General features: G+C 35.7%; 1 protein-coding gene across 5 annotated transcripts in view; it reads right to left on the bottom strand.

Annotated features, from left to right (window-relative positions):
- Window positions 1-20,285, bottom strand: part of DIAPH2 (diaphanous related formin 2) — a 931,826-nt gene that overhangs the window by 689,873 nt on the left and 221,668 nt on the right. For all 5 annotated transcript variants that reach the window (XM_056809150.1, XM_056809153.1, XM_056809151.1 and 2 more), the window contains 4 exons: window positions 16,275-16,349; window positions 16,096-16,165; window positions 10,156-10,292; window positions 8,301-8,409 (listed from right to left, as the gene is read on the bottom strand). In XM_056809150.1, the coding sequence (XP_056665128.1) occupies window positions 8,301-8,409; window positions 10,156-10,292; window positions 16,096-16,165; window positions 16,275-16,349 (391 nt within the window). The remainder of the gene's footprint in view (window positions 1-8,300; window positions 8,410-10,155; window positions 10,293-16,095; window positions 16,166-16,274; window positions 16,350-20,285) is intronic.

Genomic DNA, 20,285 nt, shown 5'->3' on the forward strand with positions numbered 1-20,285 from the left:
TCACCTTTTCTTAAAAAAATATTTTTATTATATGGGACAGTTCTCTGGGAGAGGTGTGGGGGAAAAAATCCTGGGACAAATTTAAGTGATATGAAAGCAAAAGCAATCAATTAAAATTTACTTAAAAAAAAGGAAAATGTACTTCTGATGAACCAAAATTAGGATAATAAAGTCAGGGGCTAAATTGAACTTAAATCCAAATATCTCATTTTTTTAAAACATTGGGAAGGAATGTTAACAAGTCAACAAACATTTATTATGGTCATTTCTGACTCTTTCTGATCCTTTTTGGGGTTTTCTTGGCAAAGACATTAGAGTCCTTTGACATTTCCTTCTTTAGCTCATGTTACAGATGAGGAAACCCGGGCAAAAAGGGTGAAGTGACTTGCCCAGGGTCACACAACTAGTAAGTGTCTGAGGCTAGACTTGAACTCAGGGAGAAGAGTCTTCCTGACTACAGGCCTGACATTCTACCCACTGTGCCACCTACCTGCCAAAAATCATTTACTAAGCTATAAGTACATTCCAGATTTAGGTTAATTATATTTAACTACCAGAAGGGCACAAAGAAAGGCAAAACATTCCCTGCCCTTAAAGAGCTCAATTTCCAATGGAGGAGCCAACATGTAAACATGTTTTGTCCAGGGCAAAATGGAAGTAAACTCAATGGGAAGACACCAAGATTAACAGAGGAAGAGAAAAAGCTTCATGAAGAAGGTAGGCATTTAGGTTAGAAAAAGCCCTTGAAAGCAGGAGGAAGAAAAGAGGGACAGAATTCCAGTCATGAAGGATAGTCACTGAAAATGCCCAGAGTATGAAGATGGAGTGTCCTGTTCAAGGAACAGCCTGGAATATATGTCTGTCTACTTGGGAATGATTCAGATGTAAGAAGACAGGAAAGGTAGGAAAGGGCCAGATAATGAAGAGCTTTAAAAGCCAGAGGATTTTATAAATGATACTGAAGGAACTAGGAAGCCACTGGAATTTACTGAATGGAAGGGTTGGTGGTTGAAAGACAATTGGATTTGGGAGATATCTGGGGTAGAGGACAATGACATAACAAAAGTAAAACACTTTCCAACCTTAAAGTGATATAGAAATGCTAGTTGTTGTTGTTATATAAAGTTCTTTGGCTTGTATTTTTATTTCCAGACTTTAGCACAGAGCCTGATATATAATAAAAGTTTCATTAATTATTTTCCATTCACTTATTCATTACTGTCTGTTAGGAATAATGCTACTGACTGGGGATACAAATGAAAAAGCAAGGTGGTCCCAAGCCTCAGGTAATTTACATTCTAAGAGAGGGAGATAACACTGGGAGGAGGCCAGCAGGTAGGTGGAGTAGTAGATAGGATGCCAGGCCTGGTGTCAAGAAAACTAGAGTTCTCAGACATTTATTAGTTGAATGACTGACTGAACCAGTCACTTTGCCCCGTTTGCCTCAGTTCCTCATCTTAAAATGAATTTAACAAGGACATGGAGATTACTGGTTTTTCTGTATGGTGATTGCCCCCTAAATAATTTTTTGTGGAATAAATGAATTATTTCAATTTTGCTCCAGTATCTTTGCCAAGAAAACTCTAAAATAAGTTCACTAAGAGTTGGACATGACTGAAATGACTGAACAAAAAGAGTGAGAATATTAATCATGGCAGTCAATAAAGGTTCTTTTGGTCTGGAACAATAAACAGGGTGACTAAAAGACACATGTTCTCCAAAGGCCAAATAAAAACTGTTTTCAGAGCCAGAGGTGGATGTGTGTTCAGGGGAAGGGTAGTAGGGGGCCTGGGGGAGAAAGGAGAGAAATTTCTAAAGATAAAAGACTGCCAAGATAAAGAACCAAGGTTTCTGAGAGTTCAGATAGGTATGATTTTCCTCAAAAGGCAGGTCAATGTAGGTCTGCTCTAGCAGGCAAAACTGAAATAATTCATTTGCTCCATAAGGAATTATTGAGTAGGCACTCACTGTACAGAAAAACCAATAATCTCTACATTTAAATTGAGATGGTAAGTAGAGGCCAAGCCTAGAGTTTCTTTGGTAGGGCTCATTCACAGGTCTTTAATACCAGGATGATTCTAGTAAAGGATTCACATATACTAGCTGAAAGGAATCTGCAAATGAAGATAGTCAAAAACTGACAGCCAGCATTTACTTGTGGGGTATTGACAGTTACCTTTCCCTGGCCAAAGTAAATGCCCTGGTTATTTAACCTTCTCTCTATATAAAAAAATACTTTTAAGAAGACTTACTAGATTAAATTTATAACTGAGGAAATGGCATGATGCATGGAAATAATGGTTTATGACAGCGATGGCGAACCTTTTAGAGATTGAGGGTTCAAACAGCAACCCTTGTGCCACATGAGAGGCCTCCTCTTATGCCAGACAGGGGAGGAAGGAAGCATTCATTCCCTTTGGGCTCTTGGGCAAAGGGGTAGGTCATGTGAGAAATGTCCTCAGGCATAAGTAGAGAGGGGGAAGGGAGAAGCCACCACCGGCACATATGCCATAGATTCACCAATGTGGGTTTATGATTTCAAAGGTGGTAAGAAGGAACAAGAGCTCCTACTAGGAGTGCAATGAGGATAATCACAAATATGAATTTTCTATTATTGTCCGATAGTTGGTCTATCGATCAAAAGAGAACCGAAATGAGGTGTACCCTCTCTGGGCCTCACTGACAGTGCTACTCTAGCTTGAGAGTCCTCATCTACTCTGCTACAATCCTGACAAAGAATGTCCTTTGTAACAATTCTGACAATGAATTAGGAAGTACCTATTAGGTAGGATCAACTGATTAAATGAATCAAATTATCTCATCCCACCAAAGGTAAGGGATAAAATTATATTCTTGGTACCTTAACCAAGAGAGAATGAGTCTAACTTGAATACCATCAGTCAAAGGTATTCCAAATAAGTGTGCAAAGATCTCATCAATTAGATGTACTTGATAAACCACTAGATATAGTGGAAGTTAGCTAGCATGGGGAAGAGTGCCAAGATTAATATTATCAAGTCAGTTTGGGCTCAAAAGAGATCTGAGGCTGAGCAAATATCTGGCACTGAAGAGATATGAGAGCTACCTTTGAGATGCGATCACTTGGGATGGCTGTGGGATATATGGATAGGAGAATGCCTCAGGTTCAGTTTTGGCCATCTCTCAAGTTCTTACTACTACCATAAGCACCAGCTGGAGGGAAACTCAAAAGTCTAGAGACCTTCTCTTGTTTTCATCAGAACACTATCCTCTAACAAATAGGAACTGTGAGTTAAGTCTTTGCAACATGTGCGATCTTAACTCTGAGCCCACCTGGCTCTGAATTCTGCATGCACTTGAAGCAGAATGTGTCATAGACTTTAGAAGGAGGAGAATACTTTACAACTGCTTTGAACTCTTAGGAAATGCTCAGTTCTAAAAGGTAATTAAGTCTAGCTGAATAATAAACAATCATGGTAAGCACAGTGGTGGGGGCTCATGAGCTATATAGTATTAGGAAGGTATGTCTCAATCGAGCACCCAGGGAAACTAGAGCTAATTAGCCATTCTCTGGGGACCTGACTCATCAGTCTAAGGGAATAATCAGAGCAATTGAAAGAAATGCTCCAGGGGCTGGCTATGGACAAACAAATACATCAATACTATGAGTAGTTAATTAAGCATAAAATTTGAATGAAAAGGGCAATAATAACTTGATTTTTATTTAGAAATACATAATTCCCATCTAGTTTATCATCACCAAAGTATCAATTTATCATTAGATCTTTAACTTTACAGACTAATTTTCAATAAGAATTTTGAAAATATATCTTAGACTTCAAAGTGGACAGTGGCTTCATGGACCTTGGTGGCCCCCACACCACAAAATATGAGCTGGAAATTGCCAGGAAGCCTTATAGCAGGGCAGAGAACTGATTCAATAGCATTCTTTCTTTAATGGCTTTTAATCATTAACTGCTTAGCAACCTATAAAATATGTTCCTTTTTAAATGCAGTTTTCTTATTTATTACGTGTACTTTCCCTTTCGCTTATAACCCTTCAACTGAACAATCAAAAAATAAGGATAAAGAATAAAACTCTCATGACAACTATGCATGGTCCAGGAAAACAAACTCCTCCATTGGCCAAGCTGAAAAATCTGTCTTGTCCTGCACTTTGAATCTAGCACACTTCTCAAGAAGACAGATAGCATGCTTCTCCTTTGTTCCTTTGACACTGTGCATTATCATCACATGGATCAGAGTTCTAAAGTCTTTCAAAGCTTTCAGCACAATATAAAATGTTCTCCTAGTTCTGCATACTTCTCTCTGCATCAGGTCAGAGTTTTTCTCAGCTGCTACTGAAAATGCAGATTTTATAATTTGTAACATTGCAATAATATTTCAATATCTATCTATCTATCTATGTACATACATGTAAAATGCATATACATACACCATAATGTGATGAGCAGTTTCCCAATAGGTGAGCATTCCCTTATTTCTGACTCTTTGTCAATTAAAAAAAACTGCTATAAACATTTTCCTATTTCCTTGATTTCTGCAGGGTATAGGCCTAATAATGATATCAATGACTCAAAGAGCAGGTACAGTTGAGTGACTTGGGGGCACAACACCACATGACATTTTTAGTGGCTGTTCCCCATGCTGAGAATCCCCCCCCCTTCCTCACCTCTGCCTCCTGACTTTCCTAGCTTCCTCTCAAGTTCTAGATTAAATCTCACCTTCTAAAAATGCCTTTCTGAGTCCCTTCATACTAAAGACTTCTCTCTTGATGACCTCCAATTTATTCTGCCTATATCTTGTTGTATATACTTATTTATCTATTGTCTTTATCCTTAGACTATGATCACCTTGAAAGCATGGACATAGTGCTGACATATAGTAGACACTTAATAAATGTTTAATGACTAACTAACTAATGTACTGTTGGTAGAGGTATGGATTCATCATTCTGAAGAACGATTTGGAACTATCACTAAGCTCCATAATCTATGACTGTTACAACACTACTAGGGCTGTGCCTCAAAGAGACCCAAAAAAGAGGCGAAGGATCCTCATGTACAAAAAAATGTATAGCAGCTCTTTTTGTGGGGGCAAAATGCCCACCCATTGGCTACAGTGCATGGATAAAATGGAATAATATGTTGTAAGATGTGACAGAAGGGCTGGTTTCAGAGAAACATGAAAAGGCTTTCATCAAATGATACAGACTGAAGTGCCCAGAACCATGTTCCATGGTGGATGTAAGAATATTATAAAAACAAACCACCTTGAAAGACATAAGAATTCTGTTCAATGCAAAGATCAACCATAATTTCAGAGGGTTGATGATGAAGCAAGCTATCCACTTCCTGACTGAGAAATAATGGATTCCAGATGGTAAATAAGGCTTATTTTTGAACATTACAAATGTAGGAATTTATTTTGATTGTGTATATCTGCTACAACAGTTTGAGGTTTTGTTTTTTTTCACTTGGGGAAGAAGAAAAAATAATCTTTATTCATTGAAAACAATTTAAAATAAAAAGAATAAAATAAAAAACTGGGCCTCTATTTCTGGCTTGGCTATTTACTTGTCTGACGCCTCGTGACTCCATTCAGTGTTTTCATGGCAGACATAAAGAAGTGGTTTGCCATTGCCTTCTTCAGCTCATTTTAAAGATGAAGAAACTAAGGCAAATAGGGTGAAGTGACTTTTCTAGGGTCACATAGCCAGTATGATGCCAGATTTGTACTCGGGTATTCCTAACTCCAGTTGCCTGGCAATTGCAGTTGCCTGGCATTAAGTAAGTAGGGCCTCCAGAAATCTTTGCTGAATTGAACTAAAGCAGTTCATTAAGTAAATGGCTTTATGTTCAACAAGGCTTCTAGGATTACCTCTTAAGATAGTCATGCCTCTGTTTGCAGTGGGCCAAAAATAGATATACAAATAAAACTTTTACCATCTTTATTTTTGGATAAAGTCAATGCTACTAAGTGTTGATTTTTTGTTTTTAATAATTAAAATCTGCTACAGTTTTTAGAAAGTAACATTCTAGTCTTTAATCAGTATAAATTATTAGGAAAATTCCTGACTTGGGAAGTCAGTGTTATAACTGGATCCAATCCTTCTCATTTCTGAAACACTGTTCCCACTTTGCTCTTTTCCAGTTCAGATGAGCACCTGAAGCTCCTCACATATGGGAGGAGTTCAAAGATTCATTTTCCAAAACGGCATGACTCACATTGTAGAAAAGAAAAATTTCAAGAACAAGTCTCTGGAATTCAGCTGATGGACTAATCAACTGAATAAGGTAGAAAAAATGATCTTAACAATACCATTTCCAAGAACCATGAAGGATGTGTACTGGGAGAGAAGGTAGAGAAGCAATCTTTGCTTCCATTTTTTGTAAATGAGGTTTCTTTACGTCAAAGTAGAGATGGGGTTTCCTATGTATCTACACTGATCTCGTTAGACAACAACTCTTTTTCCTCATCAGATTTGCTTCTCTTTACATGGTCAACATTTCATTAGTGACAGGCCAAGCAAGAAAAGAAAATTTCCACTTCCTTCCTTACTCCCAAATGACTGCCTATGTAAACTTTAGTCCATGGGATCGGGTCTATTCTTATGATTCATTCCAACTCTACTTTCTCAAAATCTAGGATGCATTTCAGACTATGCTCAACTTTCTTTTCCTCTCTCACCAATTCTTTGATACAGCAGTACTTCTTGCTAAAATCACCACTGTATATATTTCAAAACCAATTCTTCCTTGCTGCTAAATATCAGAAAGACAACTAAGGGGATGTCACTGAATTAGGAAATGACTGAAGAAATTATGGTATATGAATGTAAACAAAATTGGAAAAAGGTGGGTACAGAGAAACCTGGGAAAATTTGGATGAAATAATTCATAGGGAAGCAAGTAGGACCCGAAAAATATTGTATATAATAACAACATTGTAAAGACAACTTTGAAAGACTTAAGGGCACTAATCAACACAATGACCACTCATAATACCTCATGATGATCTATACTAACTGCTTCTTGACAGATTTAAGACTCAGATATACATTTTTGGACAATTAAAATGTGGGAATTACTATTCTTGCTTCACTGTGCTTATTTGTTATGAGGGTTTTTTTTTCTTTTAATGGAGTAAGAAGGGGAGAGAAAACAAATGCTTATTCATTGAAAAATAAATGAGCAAACGGAAAGAGAATCCTATCCAAGAAAAGAGATAGTTACTTTCCATCCACATTCATTCAGTGTCCTACCATATTAAATGTCAGTGCATGTGATTAATAATTGTAGATTCCAACTCTGAAGTCAGATTTAAGTCTTTTAAAAATAAAGGCATACAAATTTTTTAAACCAGCATATAATCACAGTCCATAGTCATTACCGAATTTTAGGTACTTTCTAGGAGCACATTTAAATATGTTTTCTAAATACTATGAATAATTTCTCTCTAATTTAATAAGATATTACTAAATTTAAAAAGCATTCCCCTCCAAAATCACCTGGAATATTCATATCAATTTCACTGGGACAGGCAGTGGATTACAAAGCATCCTGGAAGGAAGAGATAATGCTGTTGGTATACTATAAGCCTGTGTTACTTGAGAAAGGAGTTCATCTCTCTACTTTTCTGTCTACTTAAAGAAAAAATGGCTAGTACTATCTGCCTCTGAAGAATATAATAAAAGAAATGCAATGTTCAATTTTTCTCCCATCAGCTAATCAATTCTTAAAAACCTAAATATTTTAACAACAGCAAATGACTGAACATCCTTTGATGATCGCTCAACTGCCCTCAGACCATGGGGCACAAAAAACCACAGTAATGCCTTTGAGGAAAGGGTTAACTACCAACATGTTGTTAATCAAATAAGCTGTTCCCTAAAACAGCTGGGAAAAGGTAATTTTCAGGCTATATTCCCTGCCAAGTAAGACCTTTTAGGCTGGTCTTCATGAGGCTCTAGCATGAAAATGGAACCAGTGAATTGACTAAGTCCAATAATTCCATCTAATGACTTAGGAGGTTTCCAGAAGTCTGCTGATGACACAAAGAAAATCTATCCTTTTGAGATCAATAATAAGCCCAAGTGATACACTCACAATAACCTCTGACATTTCCTAGGATTGAACACTTTATATCATAAACAAAATACTCTGCTTTTATAATAACACAGGTGGTTTTACTTTGAACACTGCACTGTAGTGAAATGGTGTCAAAAAACAATGCAGAAAATGTCAAATGATGGACTTGATACAAGTGAATAAGCTTCATGAGAAGAGGTAAAAACCTACCTGCAACTGCAAGGCTTCATGGTTTTCCAGTCCTTCTACAATTGGTGAAAATCGTTCCTTACTGTTTCTTTCCGCAGCTGTAGTGATAGCTCCTAAAAGTTTGTCTAGACTGATGGGGAAAATAATAAGAAAAACAATTTAAAGAGATGAAAATACTGCATTATCAAATTATCAATATGGCTTTCCTCTTTCAGCCTTCCACATACCTTCTCTTTGCTTATATTTATAAGCCCCATTACTGATTTAAAAATATGTTACTGTGACACATTTCTAATAAAATACAACTGATTAAATTTTAAATTATAAATACTCTTCAAATTGAAAATGAGATCAAAATGAATACCTTTGGGGAAAGACCTTAATGATGCTAATATACCCATATTTACATGATAAATATTCTAATTCCAATCATTTCCTTTTTTATCTTACTTCTTATACCTAAGTGAAATTAACATCTATTTAACAACAAATTTAACACAACATGCCACCTATTGTTGATACTAGTTAATGCCAACAGGAGCAGCCCATGTTTTATGAATGAGCTCCTTGAAAAAGTCAACATGGAAACAAAAATCAATGCTAACAATATTGACATTCTTTTACAATGTAACAGAAAATAATACCTAATGTGAAAGCTCAGATAAGAAGGAAACATGCCTATTATTAGTCTAATACAGATCAAATTATCTCAACAAAAATTAACTTCCTACCATGATTTAATCTTTGACAGTTATAATTTATCAAATTGAGTACTAAATTGTAACATTTTATTCCTTTTTAAAGACAATTTGCTTTCATGCAGCCTATTATTCTTCCCAAAAGATTTCTGAAATTAGTATCAAATGACATCAAATTATTTTAGGATAGATTCTCTTTAAAGACTAATAAAAACCCTGACATATTAAGAGGATGCTCCTTTGTTAGATAGAATCTGCCATTTTGTACTCTGAGACTGTTCTGACATAAAATACTAGTAAGTCTGAGATCATGGTTTACCACCAGCTTCTTAAAGTTTTAGTTTCCCCTAAGTCTGAAACCATCCACTGAAACCATTTCACCCTTATGTTTTGCTAACAGATGTGGAAGAGGAGTGGTTTTCTTGGACCCACTCAAACCTGGTTATTACACACAAGTCAAGGAAGGACCCCCAAAGCCAGAGTGAGACTTGGGATAGCTAGCTTGACCATCTAAGAAGGAAGGGAAGCAAGGAGTATGCAAACTTGACATTTCAGTTAGTGTATTTGGTGGAAAGTTCAATTCACAGCACCAACATCTCCATACTGGATTCGATTTGAATGTCTCATTCTAATAAGATTATTTGCCACAATGAGGTCAAAACCAATCTCCGTATGTAGGCAGAATCTTTTTTTTCAGAGATGTTAAGGTTCACATTTGCATTTGGCCTTCATAGACTAGACAAGGCACAAGTTTGTAACTAGATGAACCTAGGGCATGTAGTTGATTCAGTGGAGAACATGGATGTAGCTCCCTTGCCCTATAACATTCTTTTTCTATCATATAAACAAAACAACCTAATTTAGGAAACCGATGAATAACTTGCTTTTTTCCATTTTTCTTTCAAATGCCTGTTGGGCATCAGGTACTTTTTTTCAGGATAATGTTTTCTTTAGAAATCTCACTTTCAAGAAGAGTCCCACCACTGTATTGCATCTTTAACATTCTACTAACAAAGAAAAGGTTAAGTGGTAAAATGTAAAATAAGAGAGATAAAAGTCACAAATTCCCTCATATTCTGCAGCATTTTTCTCATAGCTTTTACATAATAGAAAAAAAGTTTTAAATAATTTTGCAAGGTTTTTCTTCTGAGAAGCAAACATAATACAATATTACTCACATATTATCTTCTCCAACAATGCAAATAGCAGAAAGTATTTTTACTATTTCAGTCATCATACTGGGCTGTTTGGGGTCAATTGCTCTTGCTAGCAGTAACAGGCTTCTTTCATCACCTAAAATTCTTTGTAACCCAAACTATTAAAAAAGAAAAAAAACAGCAGCAATTTAGGGAGGATGTACAACTATATAAATTCATTATTTTTATAGAGAGCACGCTGGGGAAAAAAAAGAACTGAGAATCAATGAAAAATTCGAAAAATACATAGAGGAAAATAGAAGAACTTTCAGAAGAAGCCACAAACAAAACCAGTATGAGAATTGTCATATTAAATGCATACCACAAAAAAGAATTTTTTTACATGTTATATTCATGGTTTCATAGGCTACACATTTTTTTCTTTATATATAGAAATGCTCATACTTGTTAAGGACAGGAAAATTTATAATAAAAAATTATTAAAAAAGAAACTGAAAGGCTGTTATGTATAGTATATAATAGCCAAATAAACAATAAAGTGCATGTATATTCCCATATTTCTGTATTATGCTAAAAATTCATGTTTTCTTAGCAGAGCCAACTAAGTTAAGTGAGGCAAGATACTGTTTTCTTCATTTCTCAGGCAAAATAGTACACGAATATTTTTTCAACGAAACTCCCCCAAATTATGGTTGTCATAAAAGTGAAGAAGTAATTTCAAAAATAATCTGTTGTGGGGGGGGGGAGGGGAGTCAAGATGGCAGCCAAGAAACAGCAAAAGTTATTCTTCTGAGAAAACTCTGAGAGCAATCAAAAACAAAGCACATTGAGGAGGACAGAAAACCAATTACAGGGGACCCTCCTGATGGATTCAACTTAAAAGGTATGCAGAGAAGGTTGAATTCTCAGGTTTAAGGAAAAGAAAGAAAGAAGGTCCCAAGACACCTAAACACATACACACACACACACACACCCTATTATGCTGAAACTCCAGTGGTTGGTGGGATCTCCAAGCAAGGGTTCCAGCCTGAAGGGAGTGCCTCTCTACCACAGCTATGAGAGGCTCAGGGCTCTAACCATAGCTGGCAGGGAAGCAGCTGGAACAAGTGGCAGAGAGTAAGGCAGGCTGGTCACAGCCTTCAGCCACCACTCTACCATCTTGGGCCTCTACTTCAGGAAGTTTTAGCCTCAGGGCACAATCAGCTCTGCAGATCAACTCAACTGGCTTAATCCAGTCTATCAATAGTGCAGATAAGAAGCCTCCAGAGAGCAAAAAAATCTCAATCTCCAACAACCCTCCCCCATCTACTGCACAGAGACCCTCCATAAGAACCTGGCTGACTGGGATCCCAGGGTGAAGACTGCAACCATAATGGGGTACCTTGGTACCACCACAGGAAGCTCAGGACTCTGACCAGGCAGCTGGCAGGGAGGCAACTAGCAGAAAGGAAGAAAGGAGAATGAGGGTAACTACCTTCAGTCTCCTCACATTCACTTTCACCATCAGATTCTTCTGGCAGCAGGGGAAGATCTGGCCTCAGGGCACATTAATACAACAGATAAATTCCATCAGGCTAATCAAGTTAATCAGCAGAACAGAGAAGAAGCCCCTTCAGGGCAAAAGAGCCCAAAAGAGCAAACTCACAGATCCAGCAAATAAATAGAGGAGCAAGAATACAGCCAATAAGGAGTGGGTAAGAAGGAAAAAATATGAGTAAACAACAGAAAAAGAAAAAAGAAATTACATCAATAGTTTCTATTCAGGTAATGAACAAAGAACAAATGGAACAGAGGAGGCCCAAGGAACACCAAGAAAAAACCCAGGAATGCCAACAAATTGGACTCTGGCTTTGGAAGAACTCAAAACTCAATTCAAAAAACAATTAAAAGAGGCCAAAGAAAAATGGGGGAAAGAATTTAAAAAGCAAAATAGGTCATCTGGAAACATAGGCACATGACCTAAAATATTAAAATAGTGTCATAAAAGCCAGAACTGACCAACTTGAAAGCCACTATTTGACAAAAACTGCCTAGAAAATTGGAAAACAGTATGGGAGAGATTAGGTTTAGATAAACATCTCACATCCTAAACCAAGATAAATTCAGAATGGGTAAATGACTGAAAGAAAGAAGTTATAAACAAATTAGGTTAACATATAATAGTATACCGGTCAACTCTATGGGAAAGAAAAGACCAAGCAAGAGATAGAGAAAATTACAAAACATAAAATGAATAAATTTGGCTACATTAAATTAAAAAAGATTTTGTATCAACAAAGGCAATGAAACCAAAATTAGAAGGGAAGCAACAAAACTGGGGGAAAATATTTATTAAAAAAAAAAAACCTCTGATGAAGGTCGAATTTCTCAAATTTATAAGGAGCTAAATCAATTGTACAAAAAAAAATATCAAGATATTCCCCAATTGATAAGTGGGCAAGGGACAAGAATAGGCAATTTTCAGATAAAGAAATAAAACTATCAATAAACACATGAAAAAGTGTTCTAAATCTCTCATAATTAGAGAAATGCAAATCAAAACAACTCTGAGGTAATATCTCACACCTAACAGGTTGGCCAATATGACAGCAAAGGAAAGTAATGAATGTTGGAGGGGTGGCAAAATTGGAACACTAATACATTTCTGGTGGAGTTGTGAATTGATACAACCATTCTGAAGGTAACTTGGAACCATGCCCAAAGGGCTTTAAAAGACTGCCTGCCCTTTGATCCTGCCATGCCACTGCTGAGTTTATACCCCAAAGGGATAATAGGGAAAAATGTATACAAAAATATTTATAGCTATGATCTTTGTAATGGCCAAAAAAACTGGAAAATGAAGGGGTGACCATCAATTGGGGAATGGCTGAACAAATTGTGATATCTGATGGTGATGGAATACTATTGTGCTGAAAGCAATAATGAACTAGAGGAATTTCATGTGAACTGGAAAGAACTCCAGGAATAGATGTGGAGCAAAAGGAGCAGAACCAGGAGAACATTGTACACAAAGACTGATATATTATGGCACAATCAAACGTAACAGACTTCTCTACTAGCTACAATACAATGATCCAGGACAATCCTGAGGGACTTATGAGAAAGAACACTATCCACATCCAGAGAAATAACTATGGGAATAGAAACACAGAAGAAAAAGATATTATTTGTCACATGGTTTGATGGGGATCTGATTGAGGATGTTGACTTTAAATGATCACTCTTTTGCAAATATTAATAATATAGAAATAGATTTTGAACAATGTTACATGTAAAACCCAGTGGAACTGCTTGTTGTCTATGGGAGGGGGAGAGGGAAGAGGAGAGGGAAAAAACATGAACCATGTAATCATGGAAAAATATTCTATTTTAATTAATTAAATAAATGAATGAATAATCTGTCCCACACATTGTGTTTAAGGCTTCACACACAATGCTATGCTTCTTCTGAGAGATGAGTATTGGCCTTTGGAAGCATTTCAGACAGCACAATTATCAACAGATTCCAACCTTTAATTGCAAAATCTAGGCCTTTCTGTGCTTAGTAATGACTCTCTATCCAGATCCCTTGAAGTAAGGAAATAAAGAGAGAGATTAGGTAAAACAAAGAAAAGACAGAAGCCAAGAGAAAGAGAAAAGAAAAAGGAAAGGGGAAGATGCAGGTGCAAAAGTCTAGGTCAAACTGAATGAATGTTCCTGAAATTCAAGTAATTTTTTTTTAATTTTCTCTCTTGCTGCCAACTGCAAGGCTGATCAACGAGGGCAAGGCAACCAGGGATACGTGATTTACCCAGGATAATCTAGCTAGTTAGGGTCTGATGCCCAATTTGATCCCAAGACCTCTTAAATCCAACCAAGTAAGTGTTTTAAAGAAAATTGGAATCCAGAGAAGAAATCTTTTACTTTTCAAAATATTTCTTCTATGAGTAGTATAAGCTTATTCCCAAAAAGGTAATATATTACAATGTTGATTCAAAAACTACAACTTCATGTTATAATATAAATCATAATATAACATATTAAAGAAAATCCAAGCAGTTTCTTAGGGTATCATCACAATAGGTCCTGGCTGAATGAAAAGCATTTCTTCAAGATTTTTGAGTCAAACCTAAAATTTCACTGGTATAGGGAATTCCCAGTGAGGAAATGTCCTTTACAAAGTCTAAGTCAACAGTGGTCTTAGAGAGCTGCCTAGGATCTGAGGAGCTGAGTGACTTGCTCAGGGTCACATGTCCAAAGGAGGATTTGAATCCATGTTTATCCACTAGAGCATATTGTCTTTGGGGTGAATTTACTGGTGGATAGGGACAAAGGGCAAACAGGTAAGGCAGGCATGGATGAGTTGTTACTCATGTTACTGAAGGAACATCTGCATTGAGGAAGCCAAAGATTAATCTCAATATCTGAGCATTTGAGTTAACAAAACTAATTATTATGAGGATAAAGAAACTGGGTAAGTGCTAAAATGCCTCAATTTAAAATGGCCTCCACTGGGTATCACCTCAGACAAAGGGATCTTTCTATAAATCTTTCAAGTCAAAAAAGGTCATATGTCAACATAACTTTGCAAAATTAAAAAAAAAAAGTTGAGAAGGAGGTGGCACAAATTTTCTACTATGAATAACTTTTATTGATTAAAACTATCCAAGCATCCTAAAGAGTAGAGAGATTTGGCGACAGCACAAATGATGGAAAACAGAACTCCTCATGTAGATTTTCCTAGGCCAAGAAGAAGACAGTTTAATATAATAACCTGCTGGCTGAACATGCAGGAACAAGGGCACTGGAACATACACAGAATGGTGTTTTATTTGTTATTAATTTAGACACGATTGTACCAAAACATACAGCAGAGCTGAGCTGTTACAAAACTATTTTGTAACCATGAGAGGTCTTCTGGAATAGATGACAAGGTGAATTCAAGTAGCATTTGCTATCCAGGTTATAAAAGGCCCATTTGTAACCTATCAGTAGAGAAATTCTACCCTCAGTTGGGATTTCCCATTTCTTTACAATCATCTTTGCTGCCACAATAGTCTTAATACTTATGAAAAAAAATCTTTGCTTTTTATGAATACTGCTTACAGATTATTTAAGTGGACTATCTTATTGCATTAGTTATTAATGGTTATATTTCACACTTGGCAAGTTCATTGTTATCACTACAATTATTTATTTCTATTAAGTATTTTGAGATTATTAAAACACCATCTGAAGGGAATTAAGTAATTAAGTGAATTAGTCAATGATATTTCACCTATAGGCATAGAGAGCAAATAGTTTCCAAGCCAATAACTTTAAAATGGCCTGTGGAAAAAGAAACAAATTATATTTCTCTTTCAAACTACTAAAAGTCTAGACTATTTTTAAAAAGACAAATATTTCTTTTAAATCCATTAAGTAATGAAAATGTAATTTGCATTGGATGTACACATGCAAGAACTGCTCACTCCAGCTTCTCCCTCCCCAAATCTTCTAGAAATATTCTTTCCAAGCAAGGACTCATTAACTCACTGTTATCAATTTAACATCTGAAACACTAAAGTATTAAAGCAGCAATGGTCCTGAAAATGAGCCAACAGAAAATGTAAGGGTCCATAAACTTGGATTGGCTTCTCCCCACCCTCCATCCCACACCTCATGAAGTCATAAACAAAAATCTAGGTCCAGAAATATTATTGACTATACATTTTTATTTTTCACAAATATTAATTCATTACTCTAAAAAGGTTATCTAAGAGTAAGTATAGATCCCCTTATATATAACACTTGATAATGTATGTCCTTTAAAAAACTGAAAAATTAGTTACATTTTTGTCAGAAAAAGGGAAGATATCTATATTAAGATTGTAATAAAGCACAGAACACAGGATCGTTTTATAAGGTAACTATATCTATGAATACATATTCTTTAAAGAAGATAAGCCAAGAAAGACAGTGGTAGATATAAATTCATCTTACCTTGTTATTCATAAAAGCTCTCAGGCATTGAATAAGTTTATGCTGATTCTTCTTATCAATAATTTCTTGTCTAAATATAAAAAGATACACTTTATATTGCTTTTTACAAATTTATAATTACAATTTTACATATTACAAAATCTCTCCATCAATTATTTTTAAAAATTTGTTATTCTTACTGTTTCTTATCCAGAAGCTTCTCTAATAGATCCAACAAGAGACCAAGACCTTCATGACCAAAGTTGTTAACCCAACTGTAAAACAAAGAGAACCAATAAGTAAGCAACCTCATATGGAAATAAAGCCAAGATTTTAAATGATAGGATGTTGAATTTTGTTTGAATATTTTTCACCTTTGTTTTCATCAAGTTTAAACATAAGAGTTTTAAAGTTTACTAAATCTTTAAATCAAAAGATTAATAAATCTTAATCAATATTTACTATGAAACTGGTTTTTTGAAACACCACTAAGAAAAAGTTTTAAAAACTGAAATTACATTACTTTGGAAAACTTGAAAATTATGTTAAGAAAGGCACTGCAAAATTATGATACTAGAAAAATATTCACATGGAAATGACCTCAAAAGAGTTGGGTGAATATATAAAAGGGAATCATATAAAATAGAAAACAATTATAAGACAAATATGTGAAAGGGATTAGGAACAATACTTTAAAAAATAAATTAAATTTCCACAAATACATTTTTAGAATTATTTCTATTGGTGGTATGGGCAAAAATTATTCATTTTATGAAATGTTTACTATTACTCAATACCCCTTTAATTTGTTCTAAATTATGCTAAAGCAGTTACAGCAAGGCTAAATTTGAGGATTTTTTACATTTTAGGATTCTCTTAGTTACCTAATTGAAATAAAAAAATAATTTAAAGATATATAAAAGTCATTTTGCTTTTCCAACTCTATTAAAGAAACATTGAATGTAATAGTTGGTAGGAACCAGAGAGCATGTAGCGCATCCTATACATAAACAAGAATTATATCTAAAACATGCCTTCTTTTTTTTATAACCCTTACCTTTCGTCTTGGAATCACTACTGTGTATTGCTTCCAAGGCAGAAGAGCGTTAAGAGCTAGGCAATGGGTGTTAAGTGGTTTGTCCAGGGTCACAAAGCCAGGAAGGGTCTGAGGACAAATTTGAACCCAGGACCTCCCATCTCTGGGCCTGGCTCTCAATCCACTGAGCTACCTAGCTTCCCCCTAAAATTTGCCTTCTGAAGGGTAACCTAGCCTTTGTTTGGAGACATCTACCAAAAGGGAACCTTCTATCTCCCAATGAGGCCTATTCCACTTTTGGGTATATCCTAAATGTTACCATGGTTTTTAGTATCATGACTATTTATCTCTTCTTGATACCTTCTGTCTGCTACTTGCATATTATGATTCATTATTGGGTTGAATCTCCCACTCCCACACCCTTTACCTGGACACAGTTGGAAAACTTGATGGAGGAGTGGGGAATGGGGGGGGCCACCACACCCAATAGAAATAAGAGATGGCTTCCTCTGAGAGACAAATAACTTTGTCAAATAACGTCTTTGTAAGAATCCTAATCAGCACAATTAATATTCATGATTTCAGAAGACCATTGATAAATTATGCTATTTTCCTCTTGATAGAAAGACTATGGACTCAAGGTGTACAATAAGACATTTTTATAAGACCAATGCAGGCTATTTGTTTTGTTTGTATATTTGCTAAATAGACTTCCTTTATCTTTCTTTGTTCCAATAAAATGAGGAGAGTAAGAAAGAAAAATTAATTTTAAACTGAAAAAAATTGAATAAAAAATTCAGTGGATGACATTAAGGGAGAGAACTGACAAATGAGATCATGATTCCATTTGAACATATGAAAACCGTACCATGATGATAGAGGCCAGGTCTAGGTATCAGAGCTACCTGAGCTCATCGTACCTTTAACATATAATTTTGTGTGATTTTGGACAAGTCACTTAAATTCTCATGGCCCTAGAATTCTCTAAGGCTTTACGGGACATTTGTTGACATGTCATTCTGCACTGGTAGAAAAAATTTCAGCTCTGGAAGTTCCCTGCTATATGCAGAAATGAAGTAAAAAAGCTGATAATACCAACCATGTATTATATACATGTAATTATACATATATACATATGTACACACAATCAATACATAAATGGATTTTTCAATCTATGTCTACGCATAGTGTTCAACTCTTGTCTGTGTTCTCTCAAAAGTTCCACATACAACATCAACCCAACATGCAGGAGACCTTCCTTGTTATTCCCAATATCATCAGGGTACTGCCAAAGCATATGGCTCTCATCACTTAACCAGACGATCGTCTTTTTTGCTAGCATACAATCCTTTGATAATATCTTTTACTACTTCATCTTTGGAATTCCTCAAAGGTTCTATGGTGTACCTTCCTCACATGTACCATGTGCCTCTCCATTGCCCTTTGTGTCATATTTGTCTTTAGTTCTTTAGAGGCACTGGTGATGCAGTATTTATTGCCAAACTGTAGTAGTAATAAAATGTTTGTATTGAGAAGACGGGCCTTTCTTTTTTACAGGAAGCTCAGAATCAGTAAAAGACCTTAGAAATTTTAAGAAAGCAATCTAGGCTACTTCTCTCTTGTCCATTGCAGGCTCCAAATCATTATCCATTTATACTATCTATGGCAAAGAGACATACTGTTAAACAATTTTCATAGGACATTGATCCAAATAAATATATATTGAAAGTAGGAATTAGACCCTCTTCAACTATTTGGCCATTTTCATGTGGGTAGACAAAAAAAAATCTCCATAGCAATTATAGTTCTTTATTTGAAGAAGCTCTATGAAGTTCCTGAGCATGATGGAGGCAGCACAATGCCAGCCACAAATAGAAGTTCTCAAATGGCTTCATCATTCAGTCTCTACATCCACATCTCCTTGATCAAAGCGGTACGGCTTTTTGATAAATATTCGCCTCCATATTGGATACCCTCCCAACATGTTTATTATCAAAGAGTCACTAAAGAGGGTATTATTTCTGTTATGTGTTCCAAGGAAGCCTGAATGATTTTGATGACAATCCGTTGAGAAGGGGCCCATTAGACAGTATTTTGTCCTACTGAAAATTTTTTTCAACATCAAAAAAGAAGTACAATGGGGAAACTATAGCAACATGTAAGATACAAAAAGTGAGAGAAAGTGACAAAGAACCTATTTTTGTATGTGATATACATCTCTCCTAGTCCAATGTAAGTTTCTCAGGGACAGGGACTATTTTATCTTTTGTCTTTGTACATTTAGTGCCTAGCACAGTGCCAAGCATACATTAAATGCATAATAAATGTTTGTTGAATAAATCAATGATTATCTATATGAATTAGATTCAGCACAAGGTATTTGAAATATTTCTTCCTCAGAGAGGTGGTCAATGCTTAAGAAGAACACAATTGGATGACACCAAAAAGCAGAGATCAAACTAGAGCTTTGGATAGGTTTGAAAGCATAAGTGGAGAAAGAAATAGAGCAATGATAGAATTGGGACTTGAGCCATTAGTGAACTAACAAAAAGAGAGGACAAGAAGAGGGACAAGTAAGGATCAAAAGTTAAGTCACTACAGATTTTCTGCTTCAGATGGCCTAGTTTCCTTAATTGTCATCACTGTAAATTTTATCCATACACCAAAGATGCCACAGAGACATACAAGGAATATAAATCAACAAGCATTTATTTAGCACATATAATGGGTCAGGCACTGTGCAAAGAGCTAGAGACAAAAATGAAAGCAAAAACACAGAAAGTTCTTGTCCTCTAGGAGCTTACATTAGAGTGGGTGAAGATAATAGACAAAAGGGAGCTGAAAAGGACAAAGGCTATCTGATTAGAAGCATGGTGGCAAAGTTTGGAGAGGAAGGATGAAATGATTGAAAAGTGGCTGGACAGGACCCTTCCTCAAAGTGGAGATTCAAGGAAAAATTTATTAATGAAAGAAGGGAGTTTCAGGAACAGAGAGATGCTCCCAGGAGAAAAGATCATAGGGAAAATTCAAGTGTAAGGTTTCTGGATGAAAAGGCTGCTGAGGAACAGTGATGAAGTCCAGAGAGTAAAAAGCAGAGCCAGGAGAATAAACTATTTTTTTTTTATTTTATTTAGTCAATTTATTTTTCCTTGGTTACAAGTTATGTTCTTTCCCT

Source organism: Monodelphis domestica, chromosome X, assembly GCF_027887165.1.
Source record: "Monodelphis domestica isolate mMonDom1 chromosome X, mMonDom1.pri, whole genome shotgun sequence".
In the NCBI taxonomy this organism is placed as follows: Eukaryota; Metazoa; Chordata; class Mammalia; order Didelphimorphia; family Didelphidae; genus Monodelphis; species Monodelphis domestica.